General features: G+C 46.9%; 1 protein-coding gene across 8 annotated transcripts in view; it reads left to right on the top strand.

The window, feature by feature from the left end:
* Positions 1-785: 785 nt before the first annotated feature.
* Mgrn1 (mahogunin ring finger 1) overlaps positions 786-16,355 on the top strand; it is a 53,819-nt gene continuing 38,249 nt past the window's right edge. For 4 of the 8 annotated variants that reach the window (XM_016003207.3, XM_016003209.3, XM_016003206.3 and 1 more), the window contains exon 1: positions 793-1,002. In XM_016003207.3, the coding sequence (XP_015858693.1) occupies positions 915-1,002 (88 nt within the window). In that variant the 5' untranslated portion in view covers positions 793-914. Of the gene's footprint in view, positions 1,003-16,355 lie in introns of all 8 variants that reach the window. The other 4 variants (XM_006984682.4, XM_006984681.4, XM_006984679.4 and 1 more) reach the window with 3 other exon arrangements.

Raw genomic sequence — 16,355 nt, 5'->3', positions numbered from 1 at the left:
CTGCTGCTATTCCTAGCTGCTCTAGTACAGCAGGTCCAAAGTTGGGAAGCACGTCTAAGAAACTGAGCTCCTTATCTGAAAATCACAAAAACAGATTTGTTGGCATCCTTACAGAAGTGTGTATGAGAGTCAAAAGCCAGGGCATAGCTTGTAAGTTGTAATGTTGCAATCAGTATCCTGATTCTTCTGAGCTTGCTTTACTTGCCGTCACCCTGCTTTGTGCCTCAGTTTCCCTGTGTGTAAAATGGGGAGAAGTGTGTCTTCTGTGGCTTCTGTAAAACTACGTAACCATTGTAAATGTCTTGACCGACAGTGATGACCTGGGTTTTTTTGGCCAAGGCCCAACCAAGTTCTGTATTGCTCTATGAGCTTGAGGTCACCCAGTTGCAGGCAGGTAAAAGGTGTTCCCTTTGCAGCCCAGGATGGGAGACGAGCCTCGGGAAGTGGGGAGACCCACTGTGGCATGTAGAGATTTTCAGACTGGGTTCGCGTGGGAGACGCTGGGGCTTCCGCAGGTTTCGAAACGTGGACAGCAAATGAAGGCACTGAGGCATTCCCGGGTCGACATCCAGCCCGGCCGCAGAGGTTAGCGTCGTCTGAGGGCGACACCCCCTCGCGGCCTGGGCCTCTTGGTTCCTCCCGCCGTGGCCGCTCACGTGAGGGGCATCCTGGGAAGCGTAGTGCGCAGGCGCCCCGTGGTCCGGCGCGCCGGGGGCCGGAGCGGACTCCATTTCCCCTGGAGCTGCGGGACGGGGCGGGGCGGGGCGCCAGGCCTAGGCCGGGGCGGCCGGGGGCGGGGGCTGAGGGGAGGTGCGGCCGCGGCGGTGGACGCGCGTCTGTGCGGCCTGGTCAGGGCCATGTCCGTGTGAGGACGCCGCAGCCGTCACCCCTTCGCTCTCGCGCCGGCCAGCGCCATGGGCTCCATCCTGAGTCGCCGCATCGCGGGCGTGGAGGACATCGACATTCAGGCCAACTCGGCCTATCGCTATCCCCCGAAGTCCGGTGAGCTTACGGGGGCGCGGACCGCGGGGCGCGGGCTGGCACGGGGGCTGGGGACACCAGGAGGCTTGGGAACCGGACGGCGAGCGCCCTGTCCCGCGGCGGGCCGTCCTCCGGTGCCCCTTCCCGGTACCTGTGGAGTCTGAGGCGTGGCGGCGGCCCTGGCTCTCCCGACTGGCCGCTGTCGCACCCTGTGCGGTCCCTTCCTGACTGGTGACCTTGGGCCAGTCCCTTTGCACAGCCTCAGTGTGCACCCGAGCTTGGCATCTCTGCGATCAGAGTGCATTGCGGTGAGGACTGCCTTACCCCCGGGGGTCGCCGGCTTTGGAGGCATGAAGACCGGCCCCGGATTGTGACAGCTCTTTGGGATTTGGACCAAGGCTGCTTCTCCTAGCGTGCGGGTGTGGGTCTTTGACCCAAGGAGATTATTATTATTATCGATAGGGAGCTCCTGGGTTCCCCTGGAGGACAGGATAGTAGTTGGAATGGTTGGAGAGGACTGCCGTACCCTCCCCTCTTGTTCAGGGCAGGCACTCGGGTAGATTATGGGAGCTGGAGGCAGAGCAGGGGACCAGCATCAGATGTGGGCTCCCAGAGGAGGCTTGCTTCTATTCTGTTTCCTTTTGTTTGTTTAAAATAAGGACAGGGTCGTCTTATGTAGCTCAGGCTGGCTCAAACTCATTATATAGCTGAGGGTGACATTGAACATCTGGTCCTCCTGCCTCTACCCTCCTAGTGCTGGGATTACAGGTGTGAACCATTTTGCTCGGTTTTATGAGATGCTGGAGACTTGAACTCAGGGCATTGTGCATGCTGGTCAAGCACTCTTATCAACTTAGTCACATTCCTAAACCTACTCCCCTCCCCCCTAAAAAAAAAGACAAAAGCCCTATTATGTAGCTCTGGATGGCCTGGTACTGTGTGGCTTCTGGTGCCGAGATGACAGGTGTGCCTCACCATACCCAGCAGTGTCTGTTGCCCTGAGGATGGATGATGTGGCTGGGCAGAACTTCAGCTGCATTTATTTCGGTAGAGTTTCCTGGTGGGGTAGAACTCTGAACATCCAATGGGCCTTTCGTTCCAGTCTTCTGAGTGTCCAGTGTGATGTTTGCTCTTCAGATGTTTTCAGACCAGTCAGGCCAGATTTCCTGTGTGGTCCAAAAGTATCTGCTTCCTTAGTTGGACAGCTTGTTAAACATTTCGAGCCATACTTCAAGACTTGTTTTGGCCTAGGGACGTGCATTTTAAGCCTATTTTTTTTTTTTTCTGGTATGTCTGATGTCCACTCAAGGTTGAGAAAGTACTCTGTTTATGTGAGGATCTGGGAACTGCCCCAGTGAAAGAAAAGGAAACGGGCAGTTAAGTGACACTTAGCATGGGATGGAGTCACTTGTTAGCTTTGGGAGACTCCATGCCAATGTGCATCTCAAGTACCGGCTGTAGCTCCCGAAGTTCCCTTGGAGACTTCAAGGCCTGATACCTGCATATCAATTTCCCCTTTTGTGAAATGGGTTGCTATTTTATAGTGCTAGACTCTTAAGAATTCTTCTGCAAACGTTAGCTACTATAACTGCTTCCAAGGTAACTAGGTGACTGACCCAGACCCTGACAGTGTTTGGCAGTGGTATAACAGTTATTGGAAAGCTAGCTTACTGTGGCACTTCCCCTCACCTGACACCTGAGCAGTCTTAATGTCCCTTTACTTAGGCCGTTGGATAAAACAACAATGCGTGGCATGTGCACGCACTACAGATTCGTTGTAGCAGGCATTTCTGATTGCTTAAGACACTCCTCCAACCTGGATCCATCCCAGAATATCCTAGCCAGCTGTGGCTAATCAGTTAGTGCTGGCACAGGAACTGAAATCCATTGGCCACCTGGGATTGGCTGGGCTGCCATTCGTATATTGCTGAGTTCTGGGCGTGCCCAATCCAAAGGTTTTAGTTTGGCATGTTTTTGGTGCTGGGGAGGGCACCTAGAGAGTGCTAGTTTGTTCCTTATCCTCTTTTTTTTTTTTTTTGTTTTTTGTTTTTTGTTTTTTGTTTTTTGTTTTTTGAGACAGGGTTTCTCTGTGTAGCGTTGCGCCTTTCCTGGAACTCGCTTTGGAGACCAGGCTGGCCTCGAACTCACAGAGATCCGCCTGCCTCTGCCTCCCGAGTGTGCCACCACCGCCCGGCCGTTCCTTATCCTTTTAGATAACCATATAGACAATGTGTCTTTCATTGTTCTTCTCCCTAGTTCTTCACTTAACATGGCAGCCTCAAGATCTTGGTGTATGAACTGGGGATGGCAAATATTGAACATTTAAAGGGCACTCTCATGAATTGTTCAACTTTATGAAATTGTTTTTTCAGGCTTCTGCCAATTTTCTTGATTATTTCAAGGAGATGAGTGCTAGTTTTCTGCCTTTCTTTCTCTCTCTCTCTCTCTCTCTCTCTCTCTCTCTCTCTCTCTCTCTCTCTCTCTCTTTTTGGTATTTTGATATAGGGTTTCTCTGTGTATCCCTGGCTGTCCTGGAACTCACTTGGTAGCCCAGGCTGGCTTCGAACTCACAGAGATCCCTCTGCCTCTGCCTCCTGAGTGCTGGGATTAGAGGTGTGCGTCACCACCGCAACAGGTACTCTTAACTGCTGAACCATCATTGGAGCCCAAGCAATTAAAAAAAATTATTAGATGTATTCATTTTTTTATTTTCTTTTTTTTTTTAAATAATTTATTTATTTTTATTTTATGTGCATTGGTGTTTTGCCTGCATGTATGTCTGTCTGAAGGTCCCCTGGAAATGGAGTTACAGACAGTTGTGAGCTGTCATATGGGTGCTAGGAATTGAACCCAGTTCCTCTGGAAGAGCAGTCAGTGCTCTTAACCGCTGAGCCATCTCTCCAGCCCCTCATTTTTTATTTTCTATGTGAATGTTTTGTCTGCATTTATGTGTGTGCACCATGTGAATGCTTGGTGCCTGAGAAGGCTAGAAGAGAGTGTTTGATCTCTTGGAACTGGAGCAAACCTCCATGTGGGGCTGGGAATTGAGCTCAGGTCCTCTGGAAGAGCAACAGGTGCCCCTAACCACTAAGCTATCTTTCCAGCTCCCCGAGTAATGTTTAACATTTCATGCGGTTCAGTTGTCTTAGGGAATTTTCATGTGCTGTCAACAATGCTGAACTTGAATTCAATAATACCTGCTTTGCTTCTGTACTGTTTGTTTTACCCTGAACAGCTTTGTTGAGGTATAACTTGTATACCATATAACTGATCCATTGTAAATATGAGTGGATTTTTAGTAAATGGGTAGAATTGCGCAATGACCATAATCAACTGTGACCTTTCTCACCCCAAAGTTACTTTGTGCCTGTTTGTAGTCAGTCTTAACAGTATAATCAGTGTTCAGTATTCTGTCTTTGCAATTTTCCTTTTCTGGACATTTCATATAAATGGAATCATACAATCTAGATGTATGTGTCATTGGCTTCTTTGACGTAACATAATGATTATGTCTTTTGGAAACTATTGCCCATCAGGTTGGCTTGGAATTTGCTGACTAGAACTCAGGATCCTCCTGCCTCAGTCTCAAGTTCTGGGATCCTTTCCCTTGAAGGATCAGCCCTGTGTGCTGAACATTCCAGGTTCCCCTAGTGCCTGTCTGTGAGCACAGTGATGTTTGTGCCACCTTCAACTGTGTCTTACAGCCTGGAATTCTCTATGTAGCTAGGCCTTGAAACTCACAAAGATCTGCCCGCCTTTGCTTTCTAGGTGCTGGGATTAATGTAATTTTATGTGTATGAGTGTTTTGTCTACATGCATGTCTGTGTACCACATGCCTGCCTGGTGCCCATGGAGGCCAGAAGAGGGTAGCCGATCCCTTGGAACTGGAGTTATGGACAGTTGTGAGCTACCATATGAGTGCTGGGAATCCAGGTCTTCTAGAAGAGCTGCCAGCTCTTTACTACTTCAATTTCTTTTTAGATTGAGTCATTTATGTCAACGTTTTGCCTACATGATGTGTGTACCACATGGGTGTCTGGTGCTCTTGGAAGTCGAAGACATGGGATCTTTGGGAACTGGAGTTAGGGATTGTTGAGCATAACAGTGTGGTCCTCTGCAAGAGCAGCAAGTGCCCTTAACTACTGGGTTCTCTCTCTAGCTCTTTGCTTTGTTGGATACTTTGTTTTTGTTTTCCAACACGTTTTACTCTGTAGGCCGTCTTGAACTAGTGTGTTGCCCACGAGGAAGTCCCTCGTGGACATCCTCCTGCTTCAGCTTCTCTCCTGCTGGGATTACAGATAGGAGTCACCACACCTGGCTCAGTTTAACAGTTAAAGGGAATAATGCTTTTGGATTTAATATTTAAGAAACTTTTGCCTAGCTTAAGATGACAGACTTTTGGGGGAGGGTGGCAGTAGGTTTGTGCATGTCATATGCATGTTTATAAATGTATGTGGGGGTTCTGTCCTTGTCTTCCTTGTTGCTCTCTGCTTGTGTATTGAGGCAGGATCTCTCACTTGAACCCAGAGCTGGACAAATTTGGCTGTTCAACTTGCTCTGGGTGTACCCTAACTGCCTCCTGAAGTTGGAATTAGAGGTGGGCCACTGTGCTCACCCAGCATTTACGTGGACACTAGAATACAAACTCTGGTCTTCATATTTGCCATGCAAACCCTTGGCCCACTGAGCCATTTCCCTAGTCCTCTCCTAATTTTTTCTAGTTTTAGTGTGACATCAGAGAATAACATGCTGGAGTTGGTTCTTACACTGTGTGCGTCCTGGGGTTGAATTCAGCTCATCAAACATGGTAGGAGTTTGAGCCATGCTGCCATGTCTTCATTTCATTAAAGACCACCCTCTTTCCATCAGAATGCCTTGGCATCTTTGTCAAAACTCAGTTTACCGTAAATGTGAGAGAGTTTATTTCTGGACAGCATGCTCTCCCTTCGCTTTGTAATTCTTTCCCAGTGTTTCTCAGCTGAGACAGTTTTGTCACCCCCCCCCTTACACACACACACACACACACACACACACACACACTCACACACTTCTGGGGCTTGTATCTGGCAGTGTCTGGAGATAGTTTGTCAAAGCGCAGGGTGTGTTTATGTTACTGGCATCTATCTAATGGCCCTCAAAACAAAGAATTTGGGGGTCCAAGAACCCACGGTGCTAAGGCTGGGAAAGCCTGGTCTGCTTAACACCAGTAGCAGCATATGGCTGATTAATGGAGGCCAGATAGGAACACAAGTTGTCTACAGTGGTTCTTTCTTAAAATGACTTGGGATCCTTTATATTGTCTGTAGAAATTGTATAGTTTGTCAATTTCTACAAAAGCAGTTGGATTTGGGTAGAGATTATGCATCCATTTGGGGAGAATAGCCATCTTTATGCTGCCTGGTTATACCCGTGAGTATAATAAATCAAGTCTTTTGTATGTGTGTGTAATTAAATTTTACCCCTGAGATAGGCCTTGTAACCCAGTTGGCCTCAAATTCATTATCCTCCTGCCTTAGACTTCTAGGGTTATAGATGTGTGCTGCCATGCCTGGCTTCCCGTCTATTTAAATCTTTAAACATCTTAGCTGAGGCCAGGTATGGTGACCTCTGACTATAATCCCAGCACTCTGGAGGTGCAAGCAGGAGGGTGTTCACAAGTTCGAGGCCGGCTTGGGTTGCACAGTGAGTTTGAGACTAGCCTGGGTTACGTGGTAAGACCCTGTCTCCCTTCCCACCCCCTAAAAGTCTTATCATTTTGTCTTTTTAAAATTTATTTATTTTTATTTTATGTGCATTGGTGTTTTGCCATGGATGTTGGGTCCTCTGGAACTGGAGTTACAGACAGGTGTGAGCTACTATGTGGGTGCTGGAAATTGAACCCGGGTCCTTTGGAAGAAAGTCAGTGTTCTTAACCATTGAGCCATCTCTCCAGCCCCTTGTATTTTTTTTTAAAGGTAACCTTAAAAGTAAGTGATACTTGTTTCTCTGGTCCAGGGATGATAAAAACTCCTTTGTTTACAAGTTAATTTTAATGAAAATTCTAGTTATTACTAAGTATGTAAGTACTAACACAATTTTTGCAGCTTGGGGAACACTGGTCTTGTCACATGGCCACAGTTGTCTGAGGACACTAAGGCATAGAAATGTAAGTGTTCGTCAGGGTTACATGGTGAGCTGATGCCAGGCCAGCCCTGGTTATACCTGTTTGCCCCCACTGCCTGTGTCTTCGTCTTAGGGTTACTATTGATGTGATAAAATACCACGACCAAAAGCAAGTTGGGGAGGAAAGGGTTTATTCGCCTTACACTTGTACATCATAGTCTACCATTGAAGGAAATGAGGACGGGAACTCAAACAGGGCAGGAACCTGGAGGCAGGAGCTGATGCAGGGGCCATGGAGCAGTGCTGCTCACTGGCTTGCTCCTCATAGTTTGCTCAGCCTGCTTCCTTATAGAACCCAGGACCAGGTCTCAGGATGGCACCACCCACAATGGGCTAGGCTCTCCCACATCATTCAGTAATTAAGAAAATGCTCTACAAGCTTGCCTACAGCCTGGTCTTATGGAGGCATTTTCTTAATTGAGGCTCTCTCCTCTCAGATGATTTAGCTTGTGTCAAGTGGACATAAAACTAACCAGTACAGCCTGCTTGTAAGGGACTTGGTAGCCACAGCACACCAGCCTTAGGTCCTGCAGCTCTTCTTGGCAAATTATATAGAGTATACAGAATGACCAAGCCAGGTTTGCAGATCTGTGATCTTACTGACAGGCCTGTGTGCCCTTTCTGCTATGGGGTGGAGAGGACAGGGTGACACAACAGTCCTGTTGTGTGTCCCTGGGGATTCCCTCTGAGGAAGTGAGTCACACAGGAACTCAGCTGAGGACACCCAAGTCTGGGAATACTTTAGGAAAAGTATGGGGTCTCTGGGACCCAGGGATCTGGTTCTGACACAGGTTCCCCCTTCTGTGAAGCCCCAGGACTTAGGTCAGTGTGGTAACAGTTGCTGTGAGGACTCTGCACTGAATTCATGTGCCTGCTTACTTGGAGCCTCCTCTCAGCGGCTTGCTAGTCAAACCCTGTTTCCTTCTTGCAAATGCAGAGAGAGGCACAGCCCATTTCCTCACACAAATGGCTGTCTCCAAGCTGAGGGCCAAAGCAGGTGTGGAGGCATTCTAACCACAGACGTAAATGACTGGCATGTGGAGCTGTCTGCCTTGCCCTACTATTTGAAGAAACCACAACATACCAGGTCACTCAAAAGAAGCAATGGAGGAGAGGTGGGGGATCACCTGTGACCTACCTGCTGGTGGTGTGTGAATTCCATTCATCACGGTAGCTGAGTAACCATATTCTCTTCCCTGTCACCAACCTGGAGACACTGGGGCAGTTTCTGTAACAGTGTCTCCATTTACCCAGAGAAGATGTTCCGAAGGAACACCTGGGCCTGGCATGTTGCAGGTAGTTTTGGAGCAGTTTACATCTTCATTTGATTGGAAATCTCCTGGGATGGATATAGACTAGGGACAGAAGGTGAAGTGAAGGAGGAGAGAGGAAAACCTTTATCTTGGGTGTACACTTGAAGCTTCCGGCCCATCTTGGTAGTTTGGGGAGGGGAGGAGTTCCAAGACCAGGGGAAGGGGAAGCTGCTCTCGGGCGGGCAGTAGAGGGAAGCTTAGGCTGTGGCTGAATAGGCGTACTTATCTGGAGTCCGTTTGACCGATGACAGGTCGACCCAAGTCGCAACTTGCTGTAAGAATTTTTTGTTTGCTTTTTTTGTTTTGTTTTGAGACAGGGTCTTCCTGTATAGCCCTGGCTATCCTGGAACTTGCTGTGTCGACCAGGCTGGCCTCTAACTCACAGAGATCCACCTGCCTCTGCTTCCTGAGTGCTGGGATTAAAGGTGTGCACCACCACTGGCTTGCTTATAAGAATTTTTTAAGTTTACAAAAAAAGATAAAAGTTTTAGATATATTAGCATAACTACTGTTTGTAATCTGTACTGAAATCCATGTTGTAGAAAAAGCAGTAGATTCATACCTTTGAGTCATAGCAAAAGCTATGGTTTTGGGTTTAATGTCCAGAGTGCTGGATATATAGATTGGATATATAGTTTCAGCATGCTGAGAAGCACCGTAAGTTTATACTTAGATAATAAACAAAGGAATTTTGGAATTTTGAACTTGTGGCTATGATAGTAAGTGCTTTACCAGGTCTAGATTAATAGGTTATCAGAACTCCATTGATTTTTGTTTGTTTGTTTGTTTTTTGTTTTTTGAGACAGGGTTTTTCTGTGTAAAAAAAGACTTCAAATGTTCAGAATTTCAATATCAATCAATGGAGTTCTAGCTAGAACTTACATAAACTTCAAACCATTTCTTTGCATCCAGTCATTTACTATGATACACAAGTGGTTGATCACTGACAGCAGTCATTGCAAAGCAAGTTCCGTTAATAAAGAAATAGTAAAAAGTTACATTGAAATCAGTTTATCTCTTTCAGAGTGAAGTCAGCAGGAGACCTAATGGCTCTAGAAAAGTGAGGCCTGATTTTACATAGGATAGGAGCTGACCAGGCAGCTGCAGCCTTGCAGGGAGGAGCTGGCTGCTTGCTGCTACCAAACTGATAGAGCTGCAGCCATCAACATCATCAGAGATCCGAGAAGATAAATTATAGCAGGAAGTATAATCCAAATGGCCTGTGTATGTATCAGTCACAACCTGGACAGTTACCCTAGGCTTCTCGTGGTAATCTCGATGGTTTCACTGGGGGCAGTTTGTAGGTCTTCAGCTGTCATACAGGACACCAATAAATCTTCAGCTGCCACACAAACAGCATGAGCCTGTAGTGGTCAGACCCAGAAGGTCCAGAGATTTTCCTATAGAGGAGGAACTTGGGAAAACTGACCTACATTAGCCAGCAGAGCAGAGCAGTCAACCCAACAGTGTCCACAGTTTGGGCAGGGCCCTGGCAGTTCTTTGCCCAGTGGTTAGCATTACCACAATCCAGGTGGAGTTGTCTGTGCCACACTGTCTTAGCAGACCTTAGGGTTGCTGTTAGGAGCTGGCATTCCCATGGGAAACTTCTTCATTAATCACTTTAAATGCCATATCCGGCATATCTCTGAGGAGTCTGAGGACCATCTATTAAGTGTATCTTATTTTAAACAAACTTTACTTGTTTTTAGTTACTTGCTTTTAGGCTTAACCTTGAAAACACGTACAGGAGACTAAATAAAGCTTGTCCCTGTAAAGGAATTACATTTGTACTTAGCATGACTATGAGCATAGTTCTGAGCACATTAAAGAATTTGATTTTTTTTTAAGCTGGGCGGCGGTGGTGGTGGTGGTGGTGGTGGTGGTGGTGGTGGTGGTGGTGGTGGTGGTGGTGGTGCACACACCTTTAATCCCAGCACTCAGGAGGCAGAGGCAGGCGGATTTCTGAGCTCGAGGTCAGCCTGGTCTATATAGTGACACCCAGGGCTACATAGTGAAATCCTGTTTTGAAAAACAAAAAAAACAAAAACTTTAAACCATAAAAAAAGTTTAAACCAGAAATGCAGTCCATACAGAGACTGGAAACTTCTGATTTAAAAAAAAAAAAAATAGTATACCATTACAGAATATCAGTTTTTTGTATGACTCAGTTTATTCAAGTAGTTAAAACTTAGCAAAATTACAAAGACAGAGAGACTAGACATATCTTCGAGTCAATTAATGTTGAGTAGATCTTGGGAATTTATAAACCTTATTTATTAAACATACCTTATTCATCAGACATATGTTCTTATTTAAATTTTCTAGAAGCCTGTATTGCACAGTTAACGAAGATGTAATAGTTAGCATACATCTCTTAAGTCAGTTTCTGTTAACCTGAGTAGACCTTTATAACCTTAGGAATTTATAAACCTTATTTATTAAACATAACTTACTCATCAAACATATGTTCCGTTTTTAAATTTTCTGGAAGCCTGGTGTTGAATACAGTTGGCAAAGACATAAATAGTAAGACATACATCTCTAAGTCATTATAACCTGAGCATATCTTTATAATCTTAAGAATTTATCATAATACAAAATCCATAGTAATTCAAAATATTTTGGAGACCGGCTTTTAGTTTAAAAGGAGACACAGTGATAAGCAGAGGACTCAATAGGACTGTGTTTCATAATTGTTGCTTTAGTTGGTTTATACCACACGGCCGTCTTAATTACAGTGCGTGTACTCTTTTTAACCTCAGTAAAGATGGCCGTGAGCCACATGGTCGCTTCTATCCTGATGAGGTCATCAGCCAAGATGGAGGTGAGCCACATGGTTGCTATTTAAAAACAGCTATTTTTCTTTGTTTTTTCTGAGACAGGGTTTCTTTGTGTAACAGCTCTGGCTGTCCTGGAATTTGTGCTGTAGACCAGGCTGGCTTCGAACTCACAGAGTTCCTCCTGCCTCTTTTTTTTTTTTTTTTTTTTTTGGCCGGTGGGGGTGGGGGGAGTTTTTTTTCTTTTTTTTTTTTTTTGTTTTTGCTTTTGAGACAGGGTTTCTCTGTCCTGGAACTCACTTTGTAGACCAGGTTGCTTCTTCTGCCTGCTTCTGCCTCCCGAGAGCTGGGATTAAAGGCGAGTGCCACCACACTGGCTTTTGTTTCAGATTTTTTTAACCATACCCAATGAACTTACAAATCCTAAGATCGTTTACAGCATGGTCTTAAGAGATGTTTGGAGAACAGAGAGCAAAGAATCTTAGAGGTAAAAGATTTTTAAGAGTGGAAAGTAGAGAAACCTTAGACTTAAGAGACTTTTAGAAGGGTAGAGCAGAGAAAGTTTAGATAGAAGATATTTGCAGATCATTTGTTTATGCAGTGGCAGGCGTTGTTACCATAGGAGAGAATCTGAAAATTGAGTGTGCCGTCTTTGGTCATCCAGTTGTACTGAGGTCAGGTCATTTTCAGTAAGACAGTGAGGCTTTGAAATCTGAGTCCGAGGAGGAAGAGAGAAGTGGTCACCTAAGGCCCGGGAGGTCTAAGGTGCAGTGGGACTTCCAGGAGGCAGCTGAGAGACAGAAGGCCAGGGTCACAGACAGGAGCTCCAGCTGAGGGTTAGGGTTACAAGGACTGAAGGAAGCTGTGGGACTGACCGCAGCTCCTGGGGAGGCGAGGAAGCTCCAGGAAGGAGCTGAGAGCAAAGGGAGCAGAGGGGTAAGTGTCACAGTGACAAGAATTTCAATCCAGGACATCCCCGAATGAACTGAGAGACTTGTCACAGAGAAGCGTCCCAAATCACAGAGGACAGATGTCCTTGTCCACATGATAGGGCCCAGGAGGGTGAAAGGAGCTTTCTGGCACACCAGTGTGGCTTTTGTAGTAACAGTGCACAAAGCAGGCAGCTCCAGGGTGACAGACACCTGGTAGAGGAGGAGAAATGAATGGTTAGAACATGGTGTTTTTGTTGTTGTTTTGGTTTTTTCGAGACAGGGTTTCTCTGTAGTTTTTTTTTTTTTTTTTAATTTTTGAAGATTTATTTATAACATATAATGTGTTCTGCCTGCATGTCTGCCTGCAGGCCAGAAGAGGGCACCAGATCTTGTTACAGATGGTTGTGAGCCACCATGTGGTTGCTGGGAATTGAACTCAGGACCTCTGGAAGAACAGTCAGTGCTCCTAACCTCTGAACCACCTCTCCAGCCCTCTCTGTGTAGTTTTGATGCCTGTCCTGGATCTTGCTCTGTAGACCAGGATGGCCTTGAACTCACAGAGATCTGCCTGGCTCGAATGGTTAGAACATGTAGAGGAGAAAACAGCCAGAGGTAGACTGGGAGAGGCTTTGGGGAAAGAGAGGTTTCCAACAGAAGGAGAGGAATAAGTGTCTTAGTAGAGAGATACCTATGAGGACATAGCAGGCCAGAGAGAAGGAGAGGTGCAGGTGATGGGCGCCCAAGGAGGGCGTAGCAGGCTCCAGGAGCCAGAGAGACACTTATGAATAGATAATGAGAGATGGTTGATAAGAGCAGGTGGAGGGAAGAAGTGGCTGAAGAGGCAGACACTAGAATTTGGTGGATGGCAGAAGCCAGCAGAAACAAGTGATCTATACTTATCTTAGGAGAGTCAAATTAGCAGCTTTGTTTAGTTAGGAGACTAAGTCCCTTGGAATGGGGCTCACATATGCTCCTCCTGGTTCAGCACCAAATAAAGGAAAATGAGGACATGACCTCTCCAAGGTATGGTTGAGGAGGTTTTTATTGTAGATTCAGGGAGAATTCAGCCAGAGGCATGGAATGAACTGAGCTGGAGGGTGGGGAGCGGGTGGGTGAGAGAGGAAGAGAAGAGAGGACCAGGAGTCAAGAGTGGAGGACCTAGAGAACCAGGAGATTGTGTGGCCAAAATGGCTGGGTTATATAGGAATCAGAAGCTGGGGAAAGGAAATGAAGCTGAGGGGCTGGAGAGGTTTAGGGTGGGAGGTGGGGATAAAAAGAGCCATTTGCTCTGAATTACTTTGGGACCTGACACTTGTTTCTGGGTTGTTTTGTTACTTGGGATGTTGAGTGTTTACCTCCATACCCTTGGTGTATCCTGCTGACTGCTTTCCATAAAGAACTAAAGAATTAGTCCATCTGCCCTGCACTCAGCCACCTCCTGTGCCCAGCAGCTAGGGCCATCCTGGAGGCTGTGGAAGCTTTTTCCAGAAAAGGCCTCTATAGGCTAAGCTTGTGTCGACACAGGAGCTAGAATCTTTGGTGGTCACTGCTGTGCTTAGCTTGATTTGCCATTGTTCTCCCTCCTCTGCACTTGGAGTGGGAGTGGGGAGACACGGGTATCCACAGGCAAACGCAGTGTGGGTAACATTACCAGAAGTGTTCTCACTTGCCAGAGCTTTCTCTGCATGTTCACCCCTGCCTGTCCTCAGGGTGTCCTGAGTGAGGCAAGGTGATGGCTGGGCCTCTTCTCTCTAGTCTGCAGATAAGTCAAGATTCCATCTAGGGTGACTTCCTTCATCCTGCCAGTCCTGGCAGACCTTCCTGTGGCAGGTCACATAAAGGTTTGAGCCCTAGAGGGGAGTAGACTGGGAAGCTCCGTGTAGAGCAGAGAGAGGTGCTGGTCTGTGCACACATACGGACTCAGCTCAGGGTTCAGTGAACGGGTGACTAGAGCGAGTTGGCTCTACCCTTGACAACTGGCAAGCTGTGGGGCTGCTGCTCTCACTGCCTCCCACTTAGCCTGGGGCTGGGGTGGCTTTCCTGAGAGCAGTGTTTTTCTAGGACCTATGATGTTCCGATCTTGCAGGTTGCCCCAGTTGCCTCATGGAGCTGGGTTTAGGGTCAGTATGTCAGCACTTTGTGAACTGGCAACACCTGTCCTTTGAGGGGTCAAGAAGAATTTTTATCAGGTACAATTAGTGTACTTTCCCATGTGTGACAACCACCTTTTTCCTGCCTTTCTTGCTCCCTTCTCACAGGGGGTGATGATTGAAACCACCCAGCAAGCTGACTCTCCCTCATTGGGCCTGAGGGGCTGCTGTGTTTCTTAGCGGATGCACACTAAGTGGCTTTGTCAGATCACTTTGCTTGGTGTGGTTGAAGGACAAGGACACAGGGGGACAGTAAGCATATCTCATTGGCTATATGACCTGAACTTGTGACCTCTCTGTGCCTCAGTTTCCTCTCTTGTCAAACACTGGACACAACATTCTCTGCCTTCCCTCATTTGGTGTGTGTTAAGCTCTAACTGAATAGGCCGTCATAGCAGAGATATGCTGTGATTCAGGGTGGCTTTGACAGTTGAGCAGCCTCTAGGTGGTTGAGGCTGACATCACTTGGGAGTTCAAGGCAGGTACAGCCTGTTGGACTAGAGGGCAGGTGGAAAGCTGAGTAAGTGGGTGGAGGGGAGCATAGGGCTAGGGCATAGGGCTAGAACATAGGGCTAGAGCATAGGGCTAGAGCATAGGGCTAGAGCATAGGGCTAGAACATAGGGCTAGAGCATAGGGCTAGAGCATAGGGCTAGAGCATAGGGCTAGAACATAGGGCTAGAACATAGGGCTAGAACATAGGGCTAGAACATAGGGCTAGAGCATAGGGCTAGAGCATAGGGCTAGAGCATAGGGCTAGGGCATAGGGCTAGAACATAGGGCTAGAGCATAGGGCTAGAACATAGGGCTACAGCATAGGGCTACAGCATAGGGCTAGAACATAGGGCTAGAGCATAGGGCTAGAGCATAGGGCTACAGCATAGGGCTACAGCATAGGGCTAGAGCATAGGGCTAGAGCATAGGGCTAGAGCATAGGGCTAGAGCATAGGGCTAGAGCATAGGGCTAGAACATAGGACTAGAACATAGGGCTAGGTCAGGGGAAGGCGCCACAGGACCAGGTGTAGTGGTGTTTATTCCACCGGGGGGGCGGGGGTGGAATATGAGGAGAAGGGATTGAACTGGAATCTTTGGAACCCATGAATCAGGAGTCCACACTCCTTAGACGTGAAGGTCTCAGGCAAGGTGAGAGGTACCTCACACCCAGATGCAGGGCCTCTGCCCTCATGCTCTGGAGGGTATTGGGTATTGAAGTACTGAGAGAAGGCCCTTCTGAGTAAGTTGCTTTCAGCCCAGGTCTGATTCGAAGGCTTAGTGGATTTGGTTGCAAATGTTTAAGGGTCTGGACCAGTGGTTCTCAACCCTTTGGGGTCAAACAACCCTTTCACATATCAGGATATCCTGCATATCAGATGTTTACAGTACAGTTCATAACAGTAGCAAAATTACAATTATGAAATAGCAACAAAAACAATTTTACGCTGGGCAGTGGTGGCGCACACCTTTAATCCCAGCACTTGGGAGGCAGAGCCAAGCAGATCTCTGTGAGTTTGAGGCCAGCCTGGCCTACAGAGGGAGTTCCAGAAAAGGCGCAAAGCTACTCAGAGAAACCCTGTCTCAAAAAAAAAAAACCAAAAAACAGAAAAAGGGGGTGGGGAGTGGGATTAGTTCAGTGATAGAGCGCTTGCCTAACAAGCGCAAGGCCCTGGGTTCAGTCCTCAGCTCCAGAAAATAAACAAACAAACAATTTTACAGTTTGGGGTCACCATGCAGTTACACATGAGGTACGGTTAGAGCTTAGGAAGGTTGAGAATCACTGGTCTAGAACAAGAACCTCTTACCTAGTCCCAGAGTCTCCTGATAAATTAGATTAAAACAGCAACAAGAACCAGAATGAATGGGTGAGAATCAGCAGTGTCGTTGGTTTTGCAAAGGGTATTGAGATTGTTTCCCACTTCCATGTCTTCTGACTTCTCTGAGATTTGTCAACAGGGTTTCCCGTGGATCCTTCCAGATCTTTTTTCTCAGCTCTCTCCAGGTTGCTCTGTGCTTTTCCTTTTTTTGTTTTTGAGTTGGTACTGCC

The sequence above is a fragment of the Peromyscus maniculatus genome, chromosome 8 (genome assembly GCF_049852395.1).
Source record: "Peromyscus maniculatus bairdii isolate BWxNUB_F1_BW_parent chromosome 8, HU_Pman_BW_mat_3.1, whole genome shotgun sequence".
Lineage (NCBI taxonomy): Eukaryota > Metazoa > Chordata > Mammalia > Rodentia > Cricetidae > Peromyscus > Peromyscus maniculatus.
Note: the sequence above shows the minus strand (reverse complement) of the source record. Positions and strands in the feature narration are given on the sequence as shown.